General features: G+C 35.6%; 1 protein-coding gene across 1 annotated transcript in view; it reads right to left on the reverse strand.

Annotated features, from left to right (window-relative positions):
* The window catches only part of Gyc32E (Guanylyl cyclase at 32E), a 117,807-nt gene that overhangs the window by 15,413 nt on the left and 86,132 nt on the right, over positions 1-16,262 (reverse strand). Inside the window, exons 10-14 of the mRNA XM_076117440.1 lie at positions 14,408-14,545; positions 8,485-8,769; positions 7,790-7,927; positions 3,966-4,263; positions 2,624-2,815 (exon numbers count right to left, since the gene is read on the reverse strand). Coding sequence (XP_075973555.1) covers positions 2,624-2,815; positions 3,966-4,263; positions 7,790-7,927; positions 8,485-8,769; positions 14,408-14,545 — 1,051 coding nt within the window. The remainder of the gene's footprint in view (positions 1-2,623; positions 2,816-3,965; positions 4,264-7,789; positions 7,928-8,484; positions 8,770-14,407; positions 14,546-16,262) is intronic.

Below are 16,262 nucleotides of genomic sequence, written 5' to 3' on the forward strand. Positions count from 1 at the left end.
ATTTCTGAACAATAGCCTGAAGATTGGTAACGAGTGCGGTAATAGCTGGCAACATTTATGTTACATTTAGCCTACACGCAAAACGGTGTAACAGGCGTGATGCTATAAAAAAAACTTTAATAGTGCGCGTAGCATTCGCTTGTCACAGGTTCCTTTCGAGCCCACTTCTTTTTCATAGAAGCCATAATGAGACCCTCTTTGCCTTATAAATACTAAAGTTAAATTGCACTATTATTATTCAATTAATGTAACAAAAGAACGGCCAAAGAAAATCTTTAAGGTCTGATTCTCATTATTTTACTGACAAGAAAATTACAAGACTGCCCTCCGGCATGCCACTGGTATGAATAAGTTTATTCAGCAATTAATTAATTGTAAAAGCTAGGAAGTAACTTTGTGGCTCTGTTTATTAAGGAAGACAATATATGTTATACTGTGGAAGGCGTAACCTAGATTTAAACCAGATCGGAAATATTTGCTTAACATTTCGGGAAAGTATCTTACCTATCACATTCAAACATCAAAATCATTTATTAATTTAGGTCAAATGTCGTTTCAATTACTGAATCTACCGCTAGCTCGGAAATGGATAGAAGAGCTAGAAGGAAACGGACACTCTTTTCAAGCGCCAAACATAATTTGGTTGATACAATAATTAATCATGCGAGGAGCTGCCAACAATTATTTATTAGTTTGGGAGCACAAACTAACATGTTATAATAAGAATATAGGCAGGATTATCTCATAATATATCTTGCCTCTTCATGGAGATAGGTAGAGACCAGAGAAAAGTCTATTTAGTTCGAATATTAACATTCATAACCAATTGTTCCATATGACTATTCAAGTAGAACAAAGAAGTATTCCATAACATCCTATACGACAAATTCTAAGCAAGTTTGAGTTCTTATACAGACTAGCTTATACATATTTATCTGTTCATATTTAGCGTACAAGCTCGGAGATTTATTCATCACAAACAAAAGCGAGTAAATATATGCGTCAGATCCCCGTCTAGGAGCTAGGCATATGGAAATGTATGCTAATTTAAAGTAATAATATAGAAAAGCAGAAAGTTTTTTGTTTGTTAGTTTGACGTGATAAACTTCGGAACTACCCAGTAAGATTTGAAAATATACATTGATGACGACCGCTTTTATGAGAAAAACTTATCTGGATAGTCTCGAGAGCCATTTCCAGGTTGGAAAGTGCTAACAGGCTTTTGTAATTTAAATATTCTCAATAGTAGCTTGGCAACATGCCAGCCGTATGTCGATAGGCTCGCCACCGCACGGGACTTATTTTAAAAAGCAAAACATAACAGGCGTAATATCATTTGTGCTATAGACTTACAGGACCTACAGAAATAAAGTTAGAGTGAAGTCGCGCAGTTATGCTAGTATAGATAATCTACATGTGTGTTATATCGTTTACATCGCGTTAAACGGGTACGCTGACTTAACATCTTGTTTGTTAAAGGCTAAATAAAAGCTCGTTATTGTGATTAAAATTTAGGAATTAATATAGGATTAAAGTCAGATACTGGCGACGCCTAATGTAAAGGTCTGCTTTGTCAGGCCAGGATGTGTATTTGAGTTTTATAACTATTCTCGGATCGTTTAAAAGCGCAGACAATTTCTGGGTCTTTGTATTAATTTTTGACCTATATTTAAAAACTTGCTGTGTGAGCAATGAGCAATTTAAAAATCGATTTTTCTTAATTTCGGTCTAATACATACAGCACTTGAATTTACTGCCAGTTCAAATGGTAGGGTCAATAGAAAGAGCTGAGAAGATACTCCTGGTTACTCTTTAATCGCCAATTATCAATACTTGGGTATTAAATAGAATCCATTAATTATGTGAGAAACTACCTCTAATATTACCCAATAGCTTTTGGCACACAGGTAGTTTATATTATTGTTAAAGTTATAGGACTTTTTAACCTAAGGAATCTTTTCACGCACGCGAATGACGAAAAACGCGGGCAGAAACTACTACTTTATAAACATACCAGAGGTCCGAGAGGTTAAAGTAAACAACTTTATTTTACGCAAAGAGCGAAGTTCAGACAGTATTAAACTGAAAGGTACAAAGCAAGAAATTAGGTTAATGGAGATTTAGCACTGACATACCTATTTACTACAACTACTACAAAGTGGTGAGTACGTCTCTTTGGTGCTTTTCATGAATACTCGGTGTTGTTGTTTAAAGTTTGTTGGCAAGTTTGGTTATTGTGGTCAGTAATTTCTGATAATACTACTAAACAGGTGTATAATATATCGCATAATTACCTATTGCCTTATTATTATTGCCTCATAATATGTAACGGTTTCAGATTGTTAAATTTTATCTTTACTTTCGCGAACACATATCAGTTGAATTTACTAGAAGGTTCGCAGAATTTAAAATGTAGTGTTACAAACAATTTTAATAAATTGCTAACCATTTTTGCGTAGTGGAATGTTTGAGTACGAGGAAAACAAATATAACTTTTTAAACTATTTTCTGACGTCCAAGATGGACTTAAAAATGCGACATGATTTATTACATAAGTATTCTAATGGCAATCTTTTGTTCAAAGAATGTTAGTCAGGTCGAAATGATATGTGAAAAGACTTACCAGTATAAGTAAGTATGGTATCACCCCAGGGTCCATTTCTCCCGAGGATCTCGTACAGTATGATGCCGAAGGAGTACACGTCTCCCTTCTGCGAGCCTCTGGGGGGAGGGTTGGGGTCTCGAAGTAGTTCAGGAGCGCGCCACAGCATGCGACGCTCCATGCGCAGTGCGTCTTCCGCGTCTGAACATCCCGCTAAAGAATAAAGATCCAATAAGTAAAAACTATTAATAGAATAGTGGTATAAGTTAGTATCCACGCAAGTGGTCGATGGTTTGAAACCCGATGCATGTTTACGAAGGTTTCGAAATTATTTGTGTATTATCGCTTGTTCCAACGGTGAAGGAAAACATCATGATGCAACCTCCCATACCAGAGTTCTTTAGAACAGTTCTTGAAGGAATGCAAAGTCCCCAATCCGCACTTGGCCACCATAGTGGACTCAAGGCCTATCCCCTCCCTCATTACGGGAGAAGATCCTTGCCCAGCAGTGGGATATTAATGGGTCAAAATTATTCAAATTTATCAGTACAAATTCATATATCATAAGTTCATAGCTAGTAGCCGGTCGGTAAACGACCAGTAGGGTTAAGCAACACTTTGAACACAAGAAAAATTTAACTTTTTACAGACCCAAATGGCCCATATGTATATATTATTTAATTTACAAAACAAACATACGTTCGAAATTACCTGGGCTCAATTAGTATTATAAATATTCCTATGGAAGCAGCCGCCAGGCTCTACTGATATTGTTAATATTTCTATGGAAGCAGCAGCCATTTAATTGAATCCCAATAAACCAATGAATGTCATAACTAATCCTGGTTCATGAGAAATACGATCTAGGTCACAAGGCCGTGCACTTCTATAGAATGCCTCATAATAACCCAATTTCTATTGAAATCGAGTACGTTTGTTGTATTTCAATGCTATACAAGTAGTAGGAGTAATTTCAAATGAATATTTAATATGTGTATTTCGTATAGTAAATTGATATTACGATCGGTGTAATTATTATTCGCAGAATCTGATCGATTTCATTTTGCGAGATGATACTATTATTGAAATCATTTCAAAGTTGTTGATTAGCCATAGGCCTTGAGTCAGTTAGTAACATTACTTTATAAAAGAAATATTTTATGTTGTCCTTTCCTAAATATAAACGAGTTAAATTATTACATTTATAGCACAACCTTATGTATACTTTTATTTATTTACTGTTCTCAAATACCAATTTAATCATTCATAACAGCAGCTAGAGTTCATCAATAAAGATAAGCTAAATACATTTACGATATATCCCATTTTACACAAGAAAAAGTTAACTATCAGAAACACTCACCTTTTAAATTATGCAGTCCATAATCAGCAATTTGCAGCACCCATCGACTGTCCACCAAACAGTTACTCGACGTCAGATTCCCGTGAGAGATCAGCGCAGAATCATGAAGGTACATTAGTCCCCTCAGCAGGTCAGCTACTAGGCTGGCAACGAACATGTCGTCGAGATGCAGGTCTCTATCAGCAAGGACCCTGGCTAAGGACCCTCGGGAGCAATAGGCTGACACGATGCAGGCTGATCCACTCTCCACACATACTCCAACGAAGGCTGTCAGGTTTTCATGGCGGAGTTCTCTGATCTGATGAAATAATTAAATAATAAATTTTGTCGTATAGGAAATTGAGTTTTAAGTATCTATGGATAGTAACTTAAGTCTGAGGTTCTTGCTTAATTATCTACAAATTTATAATGTTAAAAGGGAGAGTAACTGACAAGAAATTCCAGGCACCTCTTTACTGTATGTATGTACTACTTGTACGTATGATAAATCATGCCAATTTTTCTCAAAGGGATTAGCAAACAGAGAACATCACTTGCGACGGTCCTTAAAAAAGGTTACAAATATCTTTTGTATCTTGTTTTTATCGATCAATTATTTTTTCTATTATTGTTTGTTACAAATACATAAAATTGTAATTGAAATACTTTTGTCCTACGAGTTATAAAATAAATATCGAAAATTATTGGTTTAGCTTGAGAGCTCTATAAAAAGTTAGATTATCGTAAATTTCTTAGCACCGAAACATTTTATAGAGTCAACGAACCTATGTAATATACTCAACAAAAGTGAAAAATATTGTACAGATGACTGATTTATTAATAAAATATAAATAGCATTTTAATCCAATTGTGGGGTAAGAAATATTTTATTCTGTGAAGGTTCAAGGCAAAGCCTATCGAGACTCCTTTTATAAATTCTTTCATCGAAAAGCGTTACCAGTAAAATTTTAATTTCCTTTGAAGAATATTTATAATACAATAAAAAATCTAAATTTCCATCTTTCAAGAAAATTTATACGCTTAATATGGCCGTTAATCGTTATAAAAGAGCTGAAAATATATTTGAAACCCATGAATCACAAACTATAAACCCATTTAGCGTACAGGTTTTTAAAATTTATCGAGCAGCATTTACATAGCGCATAATCTATTAGTTTAGAACAGCCATTAAGTCAATAGTTCCTTAGAAATTGTAACATCAAATTTATTTTTAATTTTATATTTATTTTCTTTTTTTGGCTCATTAAACCGAATTCAGTCAATACATTTCGGTGTATAAAATGAACTTCGTCCTAGGCAATATTTCAAAAGTACTTGAACCTTTAATTATTATAATTAAAATACTGTACCCTTGAACTTTTACTATACTTTTTTGATATTTGTTTTGCGCCTTAATTGGGATAATGTGAAGTCACAAAACAGCTTGCTTTATAGATTATCCAGAAGACCCATAAAACAAATATTAATTTGTAAATATGATTCGATCTCGTGAGTACTAAAACAATGAACTATAAATAACGTATGTGGGCGGCATAAAACGTAGTTCTAGATAGAATTCTATCATATTTTTACAACTGCCGTAAAATTTTACTATTATCGTAAAACTGTTATAGATATTATTATCTATTATACTCGTAGTTTTCGCGTAAACGTGGTCAACTCAACTGATCGAAGCAAAGTTAAGTACAACATGCCCATTTAAAAGCATTAGTAGCTATCGTCAATTTGTTACCCTTCTCGCCAATTTATAATAAGTATCTAAATATAAAAAAAAACAAATACTATGCTGAACGAATGAATTTCAACGTGGTTTTAGACTAAAAGAAAAAGTTTTTGTCGTCACAGATCCTCGGTACTTTAGTTAATAAACAATCAGTCCCACTTTACGTAAGTCGAGCTGACAATGGAAGTATCATACTGTCGACCTAATAATAAAAATATCGTGTAATTATGTGTTGCTACTCTGTAAGAGGATAAAGATTCCCCTAATTATTTGGCGTAAAATAACCGGCTTGTAGGTATAAGAACACACCGTTCGTTAACAAAAATAAGTTGAATTAATTGACTAGCATGTATTTTTCTTAACTGAATTTAAGCAAAGTATATGCATAGAGAAACTTAATATAATGTGTAAAACTTAGATGTAAAGTTCTTTGCCAACGGGTGGTCGCAACTGGCGTTAAGTGTAAAGTGGAAACTCGTAAAATCTATTTATGGCTCATGCAAACTTAGCTTATATGCTTCAGGCTAGTTTAATACTGCATATTATGTATGGTGAACCTGTACCGTAGCGCTAGTTTTCACACTGTTTATAGGACTTTTAATGCCTTTATAATGTCGTCTAATTAATATTTCGTTTTTATTTCTGACTGCCCGTAGATGAGATGAACTTGAATATATCTATTTTTTATGATATAAATGTTATTCGCACTGTGGGTTACTTTTAAGTCCTCCGGCTAAGCTCTGAAGGCCTACGTTAGATCCTTATGAGAGGATTCCCTTCAATTTGGAATTCGGATACCTTCTATCACATGAGGGTATCAGCAGTGGATTTTTGACCTTCGATCATATTCGGTTGGTAGTTGTGTATGACCGCGGTCCGACTACGTAAGAGAGCCTTCTTCTTCTTCTTATCATATGTCCTTCTTCTAGTGTCAAAGTTGTTCAAGCCGCCCGAAGGCCTTTGACATGGCTAAACGACTGTTACCTTAGTAGGTAACAGCCGGGACCGACTTTTTACGTGCCCTCCGAAGCACGGAGACGCCTAGCTCAAATACCACTATGCGGTCACCCATCTATTGAATGACCGCGCCAACGGTTGCTTAACCCACAGATCGTTTACCGACCGGTGAGCACAACTGGCTATGGGCGCCTCAAAAGAGAGCCTTGAAATGAACGTGTATGTCTAAAATAGGTATCTGTAGCAAAAAGACAAAACTGTATTTGACAACTAGTAAATACGAATAATTAAGTGAAAGCAGACCACAAAAAGGTACGCCAACGATTATGACTAAACTTTTCCAATCAAAATTATCATCTTGTTTATTAAATAGAGAACTAGTTACTCAAAACGTTCGCAATAATTACCTATTTGATATTAAAATGAGCTTAGTTGTTACGTTTATTTCTGACAGAGGCAATTACAATCTCTATTGAAGTAGGAATTATTATTTTCCTCTTGTAAATTGCCTACTCGAATATAGTATCAAAAATCAAAATCCTGTAGGTAGGTGCTGTTAGAGTGATTTTCCATTTCATGTTATTGCTAGATACGAAATAGTTACTAAGTTCTTTAGTGCTCAATATACTGTAAATTTTCCAGTGTAAACGAAAGCCGAAAAACGATTTTTTGTTTGTAGATGATGGTGCATATGCGTATAGCGTGATTCTGAGTTTTGATACTTTTGTAGTTCTCTTCGTAAAAGATGCTTCTAATTTAGATTACTTGGGAAAAAAGGCCCCTGCCGCATAATATAACAATAAGATAGATCTTTAGCATTATAATTCCATACACATGTTTGTTTTAAAGAAATATAATTGGATTTGAAGAAAATTTTTTGTTTAGATTTTTTGTTCAAAATATGTTTTTTACCTTTCAAAAATGTGTAAGTATTACGCAGACTAACGGTTGTACAAGAATCCGTTGAAAAGTCCTTTGATGGTTGAACTTAAATACAAATCAGAATGTTATAATGTCAAACTTGTTAATAATTTAAGAGAAGCTTCATTTTTCACCGATAAAGCCTGAAAGGTACCTATTTATTTAATCTCGAAATTTTCTAGGTATTAAAATCTTTTGAGCTAGATCATATTATTGTATATACCTGTTTCAATTCCTTCTTTATAGCTCGTGTGACGTCAATGCTCTTCTTTCGCAGACGTTTCACGGCGACAATATTACCTCGGTGTAGTGCTATCGTGGTGTGTGCTCGCCTGGTCTCCATATCATGCTGGACGGACGTCTAAAGGGACAAATAAAAGTAATAAGCCTCTAAGACGTATTTATTTTCACAGAACGGTACAGAAATGTAGCTTATTAAGTACACAAGGACGGCGATACTGACTAAATACGCTTACATCTTGTTTGTCTTACGTAAATGAAGGTAGTGTAGCGAGTAATTCTCATAAAGTAACATGCAAGCCTTTTCTTTTTATTCCTGGCATGATACCAAGCCCCAAGCTTTTGAGAACATTAAGGCGAATAGAAAACAAAAATATTTTTGCAATTTGGAAATTGTCTGCGGGAATGCTAGTGCACAGACCCGAAGCAACTTTATTAAATTATTATATTATGCATTGTCCTACATACAGTCTCCAACCCGCAATTGGCCAGCGTGGTGGACTAAAGGCCTAGCCCCTCATTTCGGGAGGAGATCCTAGCCCAGCAGTGGGACATTAATGGATTAAATTTATTTTTCTTTATTTATTTACTATGCGTCATTGTACTACTAACAGCAGGTGCTACAAATAACTAATAACAACACAAAATAAAACAAATATAATAAAGATTAGCACTCACATCACACAATACCTTATCACTTCCTTGATGGGCATTATACGCTGATATGAAAGTGAGGTCCTTAGCTTCAATTCTCCACAGTACAGACGCGAGTTTCTGTTCATATCGGTAGTGTCGTATCATGAGAACTGTTGCGAGTATGGCTGCAGCGGCCACGGCTAGAGCAGCTATTAATACTCCAGGGTCGTGGGGTAGGGAGCACTTGATGCCGTCGAAACCACATTCAGGTTCAGCTACCGGTGGGCCGTCTCCTATCCAGGCTATGTTTTTGGCTCCGACAAGTTCCTGTATCAGAAAAAACCAATAAATATATGTATATCTTTGAACTATTACATCATGGCAATCTGAATCCAAACTGACCAGACTACTTGTTTTCTACTTATCTGAGCAATAAACAAAAATCCCGTCATTAATTGACTGTGAAACTCTTACAGCTCTATTTATATCCTTAGACATAGAAAACAGGTAAAAGAGCAAGTCCGGTAAAGCAGAAAGGTCAGTACCGTCGGCCTAATTTCATTCTTTGAACCGTTTACGTAACGTTAACGAAATTGTTCTCTGAACTCACACGTACATAGACATATACTCATTGTACTCGTAGAATTGAATGAACCTAATTCATATTCTCGGAGATTCCTGCGAGAAAACAGGTAAGAAACACGGGATTTCTTCGAACATGCGTTTTTCGTTGAACGATTAGACTGCTGTCTCGGCCGTCTGGAATTATGAATAGAGCTACAAAGGTTCCTCGAAGTGTGTTATTTAATACCATATAGAAATTCACTGGAACATGTATTTTGCATTAGATTGCTACGATTACAATACCTATGGTCACAAGCTGACTGAGGTTTTCGTAGATAGAAAGTATTTCCAGCTACTATCGACGAAACTTAGTATGAAAAATTAATCAAGGCCATTAGGATTTTTCATAAAACTGTTTATTAAAATTCATATTAAATATCAAACACTATACTAACGACAGTAGAAAAATCCAACTTCAGGTTAAATACTTATCATACCAGAAATCCGTATCAAATATATCAAATACACCCGTTCCAAACATAGTCCCCAAGCAGGTTAAAATAGGTGGTTGAAGGTAAACTTTTTTTTTCCTAAGTTATACGCGAGTCAAACCGCGCGGGTTCACAAGTAAGAAAACAGTTCAAAATTTTGATTCAGTTGCACTACCGGTTTCTCTAGGGAAATTCGCAGTCGTACGTCCAACGAACTGGTTGGACTATTTATACAGAATCTAACACAAATGCGAGTGTAACTTCTAACTAGCTTTGTAATGAGATACCGGAACAGAGCCGCAGTTTACGGCCGAGCTGTGAATACAAAGTAGTTAGCACTAGTTCAGACTGTGGACAATCCACACGTTACATTGTCCTTGCAATTAAGAATTTATGACGAGGTGAGTACTCAATCTATCTTAAGTTTTTAACTTTCACGTTGTATGCTTTTTATACAACACTAGGATTTCCACCCGCAGCTTTACCCGCGTTAAATTTCACCTCCTTTGGGGAGTATTTTCCAAAAATCAAGGAATTAACGCGAACATGAATTTTAACATAGAATGCTTCACGTTTTGGCTCAATTTACACTGGGCTACCAACCCAGTATCATGATGACACTTTTTACGATTCAAGTTACTCGTTAATGCGAGCTCTCACAAAGTGCCTTTTTTAGTGTCAATTTTCTATTACCATTGACTATCGAGTAGCTGTCCATATTTTTAGATTGAAAATTGATCTACGCTTTCAGTGTACTTCACTAAAACTAATTTTTCCGGCAATTTTAAATGTCAAACGCTCTTTACTGGACAGCAATATTTAAGTCCTGATTGCATGAAATGGCGTTTTAGCCCGTCTACTCTAGTCTAGCAACGTAGTAGAGAGCCTTGTAAGCAGGTTCACAGCTGGCAGAAGTATACAAAATTCAGAATTTAAAACTGATGATTTCCTGCTTGATGCTGCAATTTTAATTTGGAAATACACAGAATTTTTTATTATAATACAGACATTTTGTCCATTTAAAAGCTCTTTAAGCTTTCTGACTAAATAATAATTTAAGTAGTCACAAAATTAAATGTACTTACCGGTAAACAGTATTCAGATCAAGAAGTCAAGGTTTTTAATTAATTTGAACGTAGGATACCTATTACAAATCGTTTACTTTTTTTTTAAAAGACTCCCGTAGTAAGGATTGCTCTTGTGTCGCGGGGACTTTTACAAACATACAAACAACGGACACAAAGCACAACCAGGCCTGATTTGTGGATCGCACAAATAATTGTCCCGTGTGGGAATCGAACCCACGACCTCCCGAGGCAATGGTAGCGGCACGCGGCGTGGTAACCTTAACCACTGCGCCACGGAGGCAGTCATGAATTGTGGGTACAATTTAAATACAGATCCCAAAAGACCATAATTGAAATTGTATTTTATTGTGGGACCACTTAGCGACCGCTTTGTACAATCTAATTGAATTAGTATATTTACAAGTAAATCCCGTCGGCCGGTTAATGACCTTAACAAAGCTTTACAGTCTGTAAACCTGAAATTGCAGTTCATTGAACTTATAGGTTGTGAAAAAGCCAATGAGAATTAATTATTTGTTTCAATTAGTGCGAACAGCTGAGGATCATTAAGCTCTAGAGTAATTAAGCAATGTGGTATTCAATGGAGTGCAGACTAGTTAAGTATTGCAAAACCTTAAATTAATTTTGAAGAAAAAAAATTGTGGCTCTGATCAATTTTTAGGGTTCCGTACCTAAAGAGTAAAAACTATTATTAGGCTTATGCCCGTCTGTCAACAGGTTGTATCTCACAAACCGTAACAGGTACCTATATAATATTTAATATGCTGAAATTTTCACAAATCTGGTTATTTATCTTCATTGCCGCTTTAACGATAAATACAAAAATATTTAAAAAATACATATTCTTATGCAATACCAGGGCTTTTTCGTATTTTTTTGGTACGGAACCCTTTGTGCGCGAGTCCGACTCACACTTGACCGGTTTTTTATCGCAGTTTCGGATTAGTTCTGTCAGACTCGAGTAATAAATGATCAAAAATATACTCATCACCGGTGCGGCTAATTTGTCATTGTAGAACTGCCGCACGGATCGATCTCTGAGTGTACGCGAGGATATTTCATGTAGTTTAATTTGTAAATGGGGTTTGTTTCTACAATAAAAACCGTAGGTTTTTAAGCGTAGTGTTCCTTGAACCAAGGCCTTATTGAAATAAAACAGAAAAATGGTAACAGCGAAAACCACTCACAACTTTCTTAATCTAAATACAATATAGCTAAAAGGTGTTTATTTAATCGAACGAACTCGTATTTTTAAAGCAAATTATTTTACCTATTTTAATCTTATACAGGTGCTCCATTTATCAACGTCAAGCAAAAATAGTCCTTGAAAACGTATTACAAGGTGTTGATTTTTTCTATATTTTTTTAATGGCTATAACTTTTCTAGTCCCTACATGACGGAGATTTATTTACTTTTAAACCATCTGTTTTATTATAATAAATATGGTATGTATAATTAATGCTTTTTGAAAACCACCATGCCTTGGCCCATCTTCTGTTTTTGGTTAGGCGTTGATTTATGACTTTGAAATATCAAAAAATAACGTTACGGTCTACTAGAGCGAAGTAATTCACCTTAAAAACAAGTAAAGTCGAAGCTGTCGCGAGGTTTTAACAGAAAATGTGCTATCTCCTGTAACAACTCAATAAAATTATAATCTATCTGAGTATATATTTAAAAATCTTCCGTTACTAAGTGACTGACTGATAGACAACGCTCAGTCGAAATTACTGAACGTCAAAATTTTAAGATTTCTTAGGAAGTGTAGAGGAGAACTAAGAGAGGATTCTTGGAATTTCCCTCTCAAGGCGGTTGAATCTCCACGCGGACGAAGTCACGGGCAAAAGCTGGTATTAATTATAAACCGATTTAAAGCAATTAAAATGATCCCATCAAGCGCGTATTGGCTGTAAATTAAACCGCTTACAGCCGTTAGAGTTAATTTGTTTGGTCACAAGAGGATTCAGGGGAATCAAGAAATTCTCAGTAAATAATTACTTGTGTAATCGAGGAGAGTAAGATTATGAAGCTTATAGGTTAATAAGGACAGACCAAAGTATTGATGGCTTAGGAATAATTAACTTGTCTTCTAGTGCAATTAAGTTGTTAAGAAACTTTATTGAATAGTGTTAGCTAATATTCTGATTACAACATTATAATAAATATGTAAACTGTATGTGTGGCTAGACGTGAAAATGGAAGGTGGATCAAAGCAATAACTGAATGGCGTTCCAAAAGAAAGGCCCCAACTAGATAGTCGGGCGACATCGTTAAATGTGTAGGAGCTGCAATGAGCGAGACAAGCGCAAGACCGTATGTAGTGGCGTACTGAGAGGGAGGCCTATACTCAAGAGGGGGTAAAAATAGATACTGTATGTTTATAGTGCTACAATAGATAAATAAATAAATAAACCTAGCTTTGGAGATGTTAGTAACATTGCAGGTTCTCTGCTCCTATTGGTAGTAGCGTGATGATATACAGCCTATAACCTTCCTCGATAAATGGACTATCTAACACTGAAATAATTTTTCAAATCGGACCAGTAGTTCCTGAGATTAGCGCGTTCAAACAAACAAACAAACAATCAAACAAACAAACTCTTCAGCTTTATAATAGCTTTTTTATTTTTATCTTTTTTTTTTCCTATTAAGTATAGATATGTAGTGGATAAAGTAACTACATAATAGTTGCTGGAAAGTAAATAAATGCTAGAAACGTATTAAATGCAAACTTAATGGAGTAAAAGCTGTTCAGACGATGTCGACGATGTTGAATAGTTGTTAAAATTTCAGAGTAAAATAAATATCTGTTAGTGAGGTACAAATTGAAATAATTGAAATTCGTGATTGCTTTTGATTCATTATTCATCATTCGAGGCAGTCTGTAAAATATGACAAATATCTGTTAAATTACAAAGGAAGTTTTTTGTTAATTCTATTACATTATACCCGAGGGAATTCACAACAGGCTAAGCAACTCACAGGGTGACCGCGTAGTGGTATTTAAACTACGACTGACCACGTCAAAAGTCTTTGGGCGGCTTGAACAACTTTTACTTGGTTGACCACTACCATACGATAAAGAAGACGCCGGGATTAGAACCCGAGGCTTCGTAATGAGTAGTTAACTAGTTATATACACCACCGCTCAGAAAACGGAGGCAGTTGTTACAAAGAAAGTAAAACAATAAATTATGTTTCAAATGGAAAGTTTGAAATTAAAAATTCTTTTGTTCGTTAGCCGAACCATTACGGCCGGTAAGCGAACAATAAATTGGTTTTATCGTATTACAGAAATGATTGGATTCCTTTGATAAAGGATTTGTTGGCAGTTCTTCCAGAATTAATTTTATTTAATTACACGGTACTGATCTAAGGTACGGCTACAGATGGATTTTCGTTTAAAAGTAAGTAATTTATTTGATACCGACGATACAATACAAATTTGACTTGAAATGTATTTTTATTTTTAACCGTCCTCGAGTTCTACGCTTAACAACGTATTTGGTGATTCGTTACTTCTATAGATGTTGCATGTATTGGTTAGAAAAATGTATGCTGTAATTTAATAAGCATTTACTAACCGTCAGTTTTGAACCTACTAGTACTAGCTGATACTTACTTACCTACTGGATAGACCTCTAATATCCTTTATTATTTCATGAATCTAAGACAAACATACATACCTACATAAAATCAAGCCTTTTCCCAAAGGAGTAGGCAACTACCAGAACTCCATTTGCTTCATTCACATCCATACATCTTGATATACAGGACATCTAAGACGTTATCTAAGATATGTAACAAATAAATTTATTTACCGGTAGTAAATCCGAAGAGTTAGCATATCTGAAGGTTGCCACGGGTTTCGCTTGCCAGCCGCATGGAGCAGTAGGATCTGGGAGCAGGCCGATGACTGTGAAGTTGCCCTCCGCGTCTCCCGCGCTGTCCATGTTTACCTGGTGGAAATAAAAATTATGTGTTAGGTACACTATTATAATCTTCAGTTTAGGATCATATTTCAACAATCTGTATTCCGACAATTTTGGTAAAGACGTTTTGCATGCACGATCTATTTATATTATTTAATAATAATCAATATTTATAAAACCCTTCCGTTACTAAGTGACTGACTGTTGGACAACGCTCAGCCGAAACAAACGAGCGCAGAAAGTTGGAATTGGGCACGAAGATTCCTTAGGTAGTATAGACTAACACTAATAGTCGACTTTTGGAAAATCCCCACCGAAAGGAGTAAAGAGGGTGAAAAACTTTTATATAAAAGATCAGCAATAAAAGTGTCAAAGAAGGCAAACCACGCTTACGCAGCCGTGGGCGGCTGCTAATCCTGTGTATTTCCAAATAAATAAGCTACCATAAGCTGCATGAGCCTGCTCAATCAGCCGCGAATTTTGCACCCAAGTCTCTCTACTACGTCGCTGGACTATAGTACTAAATTTTTAATTGTAACTCTCGTTACTGCCTGAACTTGTATGACGTCAAACCGGATATGTGCAGCGGATATTGGCTCGGCCATGTTGGCTGTACTCTAAGCTGGAAATAGCTATTAGCCTGTAAATAGAAATCTATCAACGCTGAATAGACGAACGAATTGTCCTTCGTTCATGAAGGCTAAGCTTTGTTAGAAATGTGAGGTAAGTGACTGTGAGAGAGAAATACTGCTATTCATATGAGATTAGAGCTCACTAAGTATGTTTAATTTAAGAGTCAGTTTTTTTTATCTACCCTATTTCTGTGTCCCACTGCTGAGCAAAGGCCTCTCCCCTAGACTTATAAAATAAATAAATAAGAATAAGTATCAGTAAGAAATATATATTAAGAATCAGTAAGAAACTTATAAAAAGCACTAGAGTAATATTGGGTATAGCACCTTTTCATACATCTTCGGATCTCGTAAAATTTGTCCAGAATTTATTTATAAAAGTTAACTCGCAACGACAATTGTATTTTAGTTGACAACTAGTGTAGGTCAATTTGAGAACCACTCTATTTGTTTTTGTTAATTACAATCATTTTGGAAAATATACAATATACTGCATCTTTTTTTAGCCCTTAATGTGAACCACTGTTGGGCAACAGCAGCAAAAGCATGATAAATATAATTAAAAAAAAAAGCATGATGCCCATCAAATAATTGTCAACGAATGTACACAATACTCTGGTTGAAGGGATTTCAAGATAGCATTAATACATCCCATGGATTCATTCCTATTTTGATTTTAATGACTTTGCGTGGGAGTTATGTTAGTTATGTAATTCAACGTTGAGAAACCTCGGTGGCGTAACAAGCTTCCTTGATTGTATCATAATTTCCTCATGTTTATCCAATTTTCGTGATTATCTCGTTGAGCGAGTTATATATTACTATCTATATGTTAACATCGAATTGTTATGATCTTGTCTTCTTGTCGTATGGTTAGTGGTCCTAGTGTCAAAGTTGTTCAAGCCGCCCGAAGGCCTTTGACGTGGCTTAACGACTGTTATCTGAATTGACAACACCCGGGACCAACTTTTTACGTGCCCTCCGAAATACGGATATGCCCTGTTCAAATACCACTATGCGGTCACCCATCTATAGAATGACCGCGCCAAGGTTTGCTTAACCCACAGATCGTTTACCGACCGGTGAGCGCAACTGGCTACGGGCTTGTTAGA

This window comes from Anticarsia gemmatalis, chromosome 8 (genome assembly GCF_050436995.1).
Source record: "Anticarsia gemmatalis isolate Benzon Research Colony breed Stoneville strain chromosome 8, ilAntGemm2 primary, whole genome shotgun sequence".
Lineage (NCBI taxonomy): Eukaryota > Metazoa > Arthropoda > Insecta > Lepidoptera > Erebidae > Anticarsia > Anticarsia gemmatalis.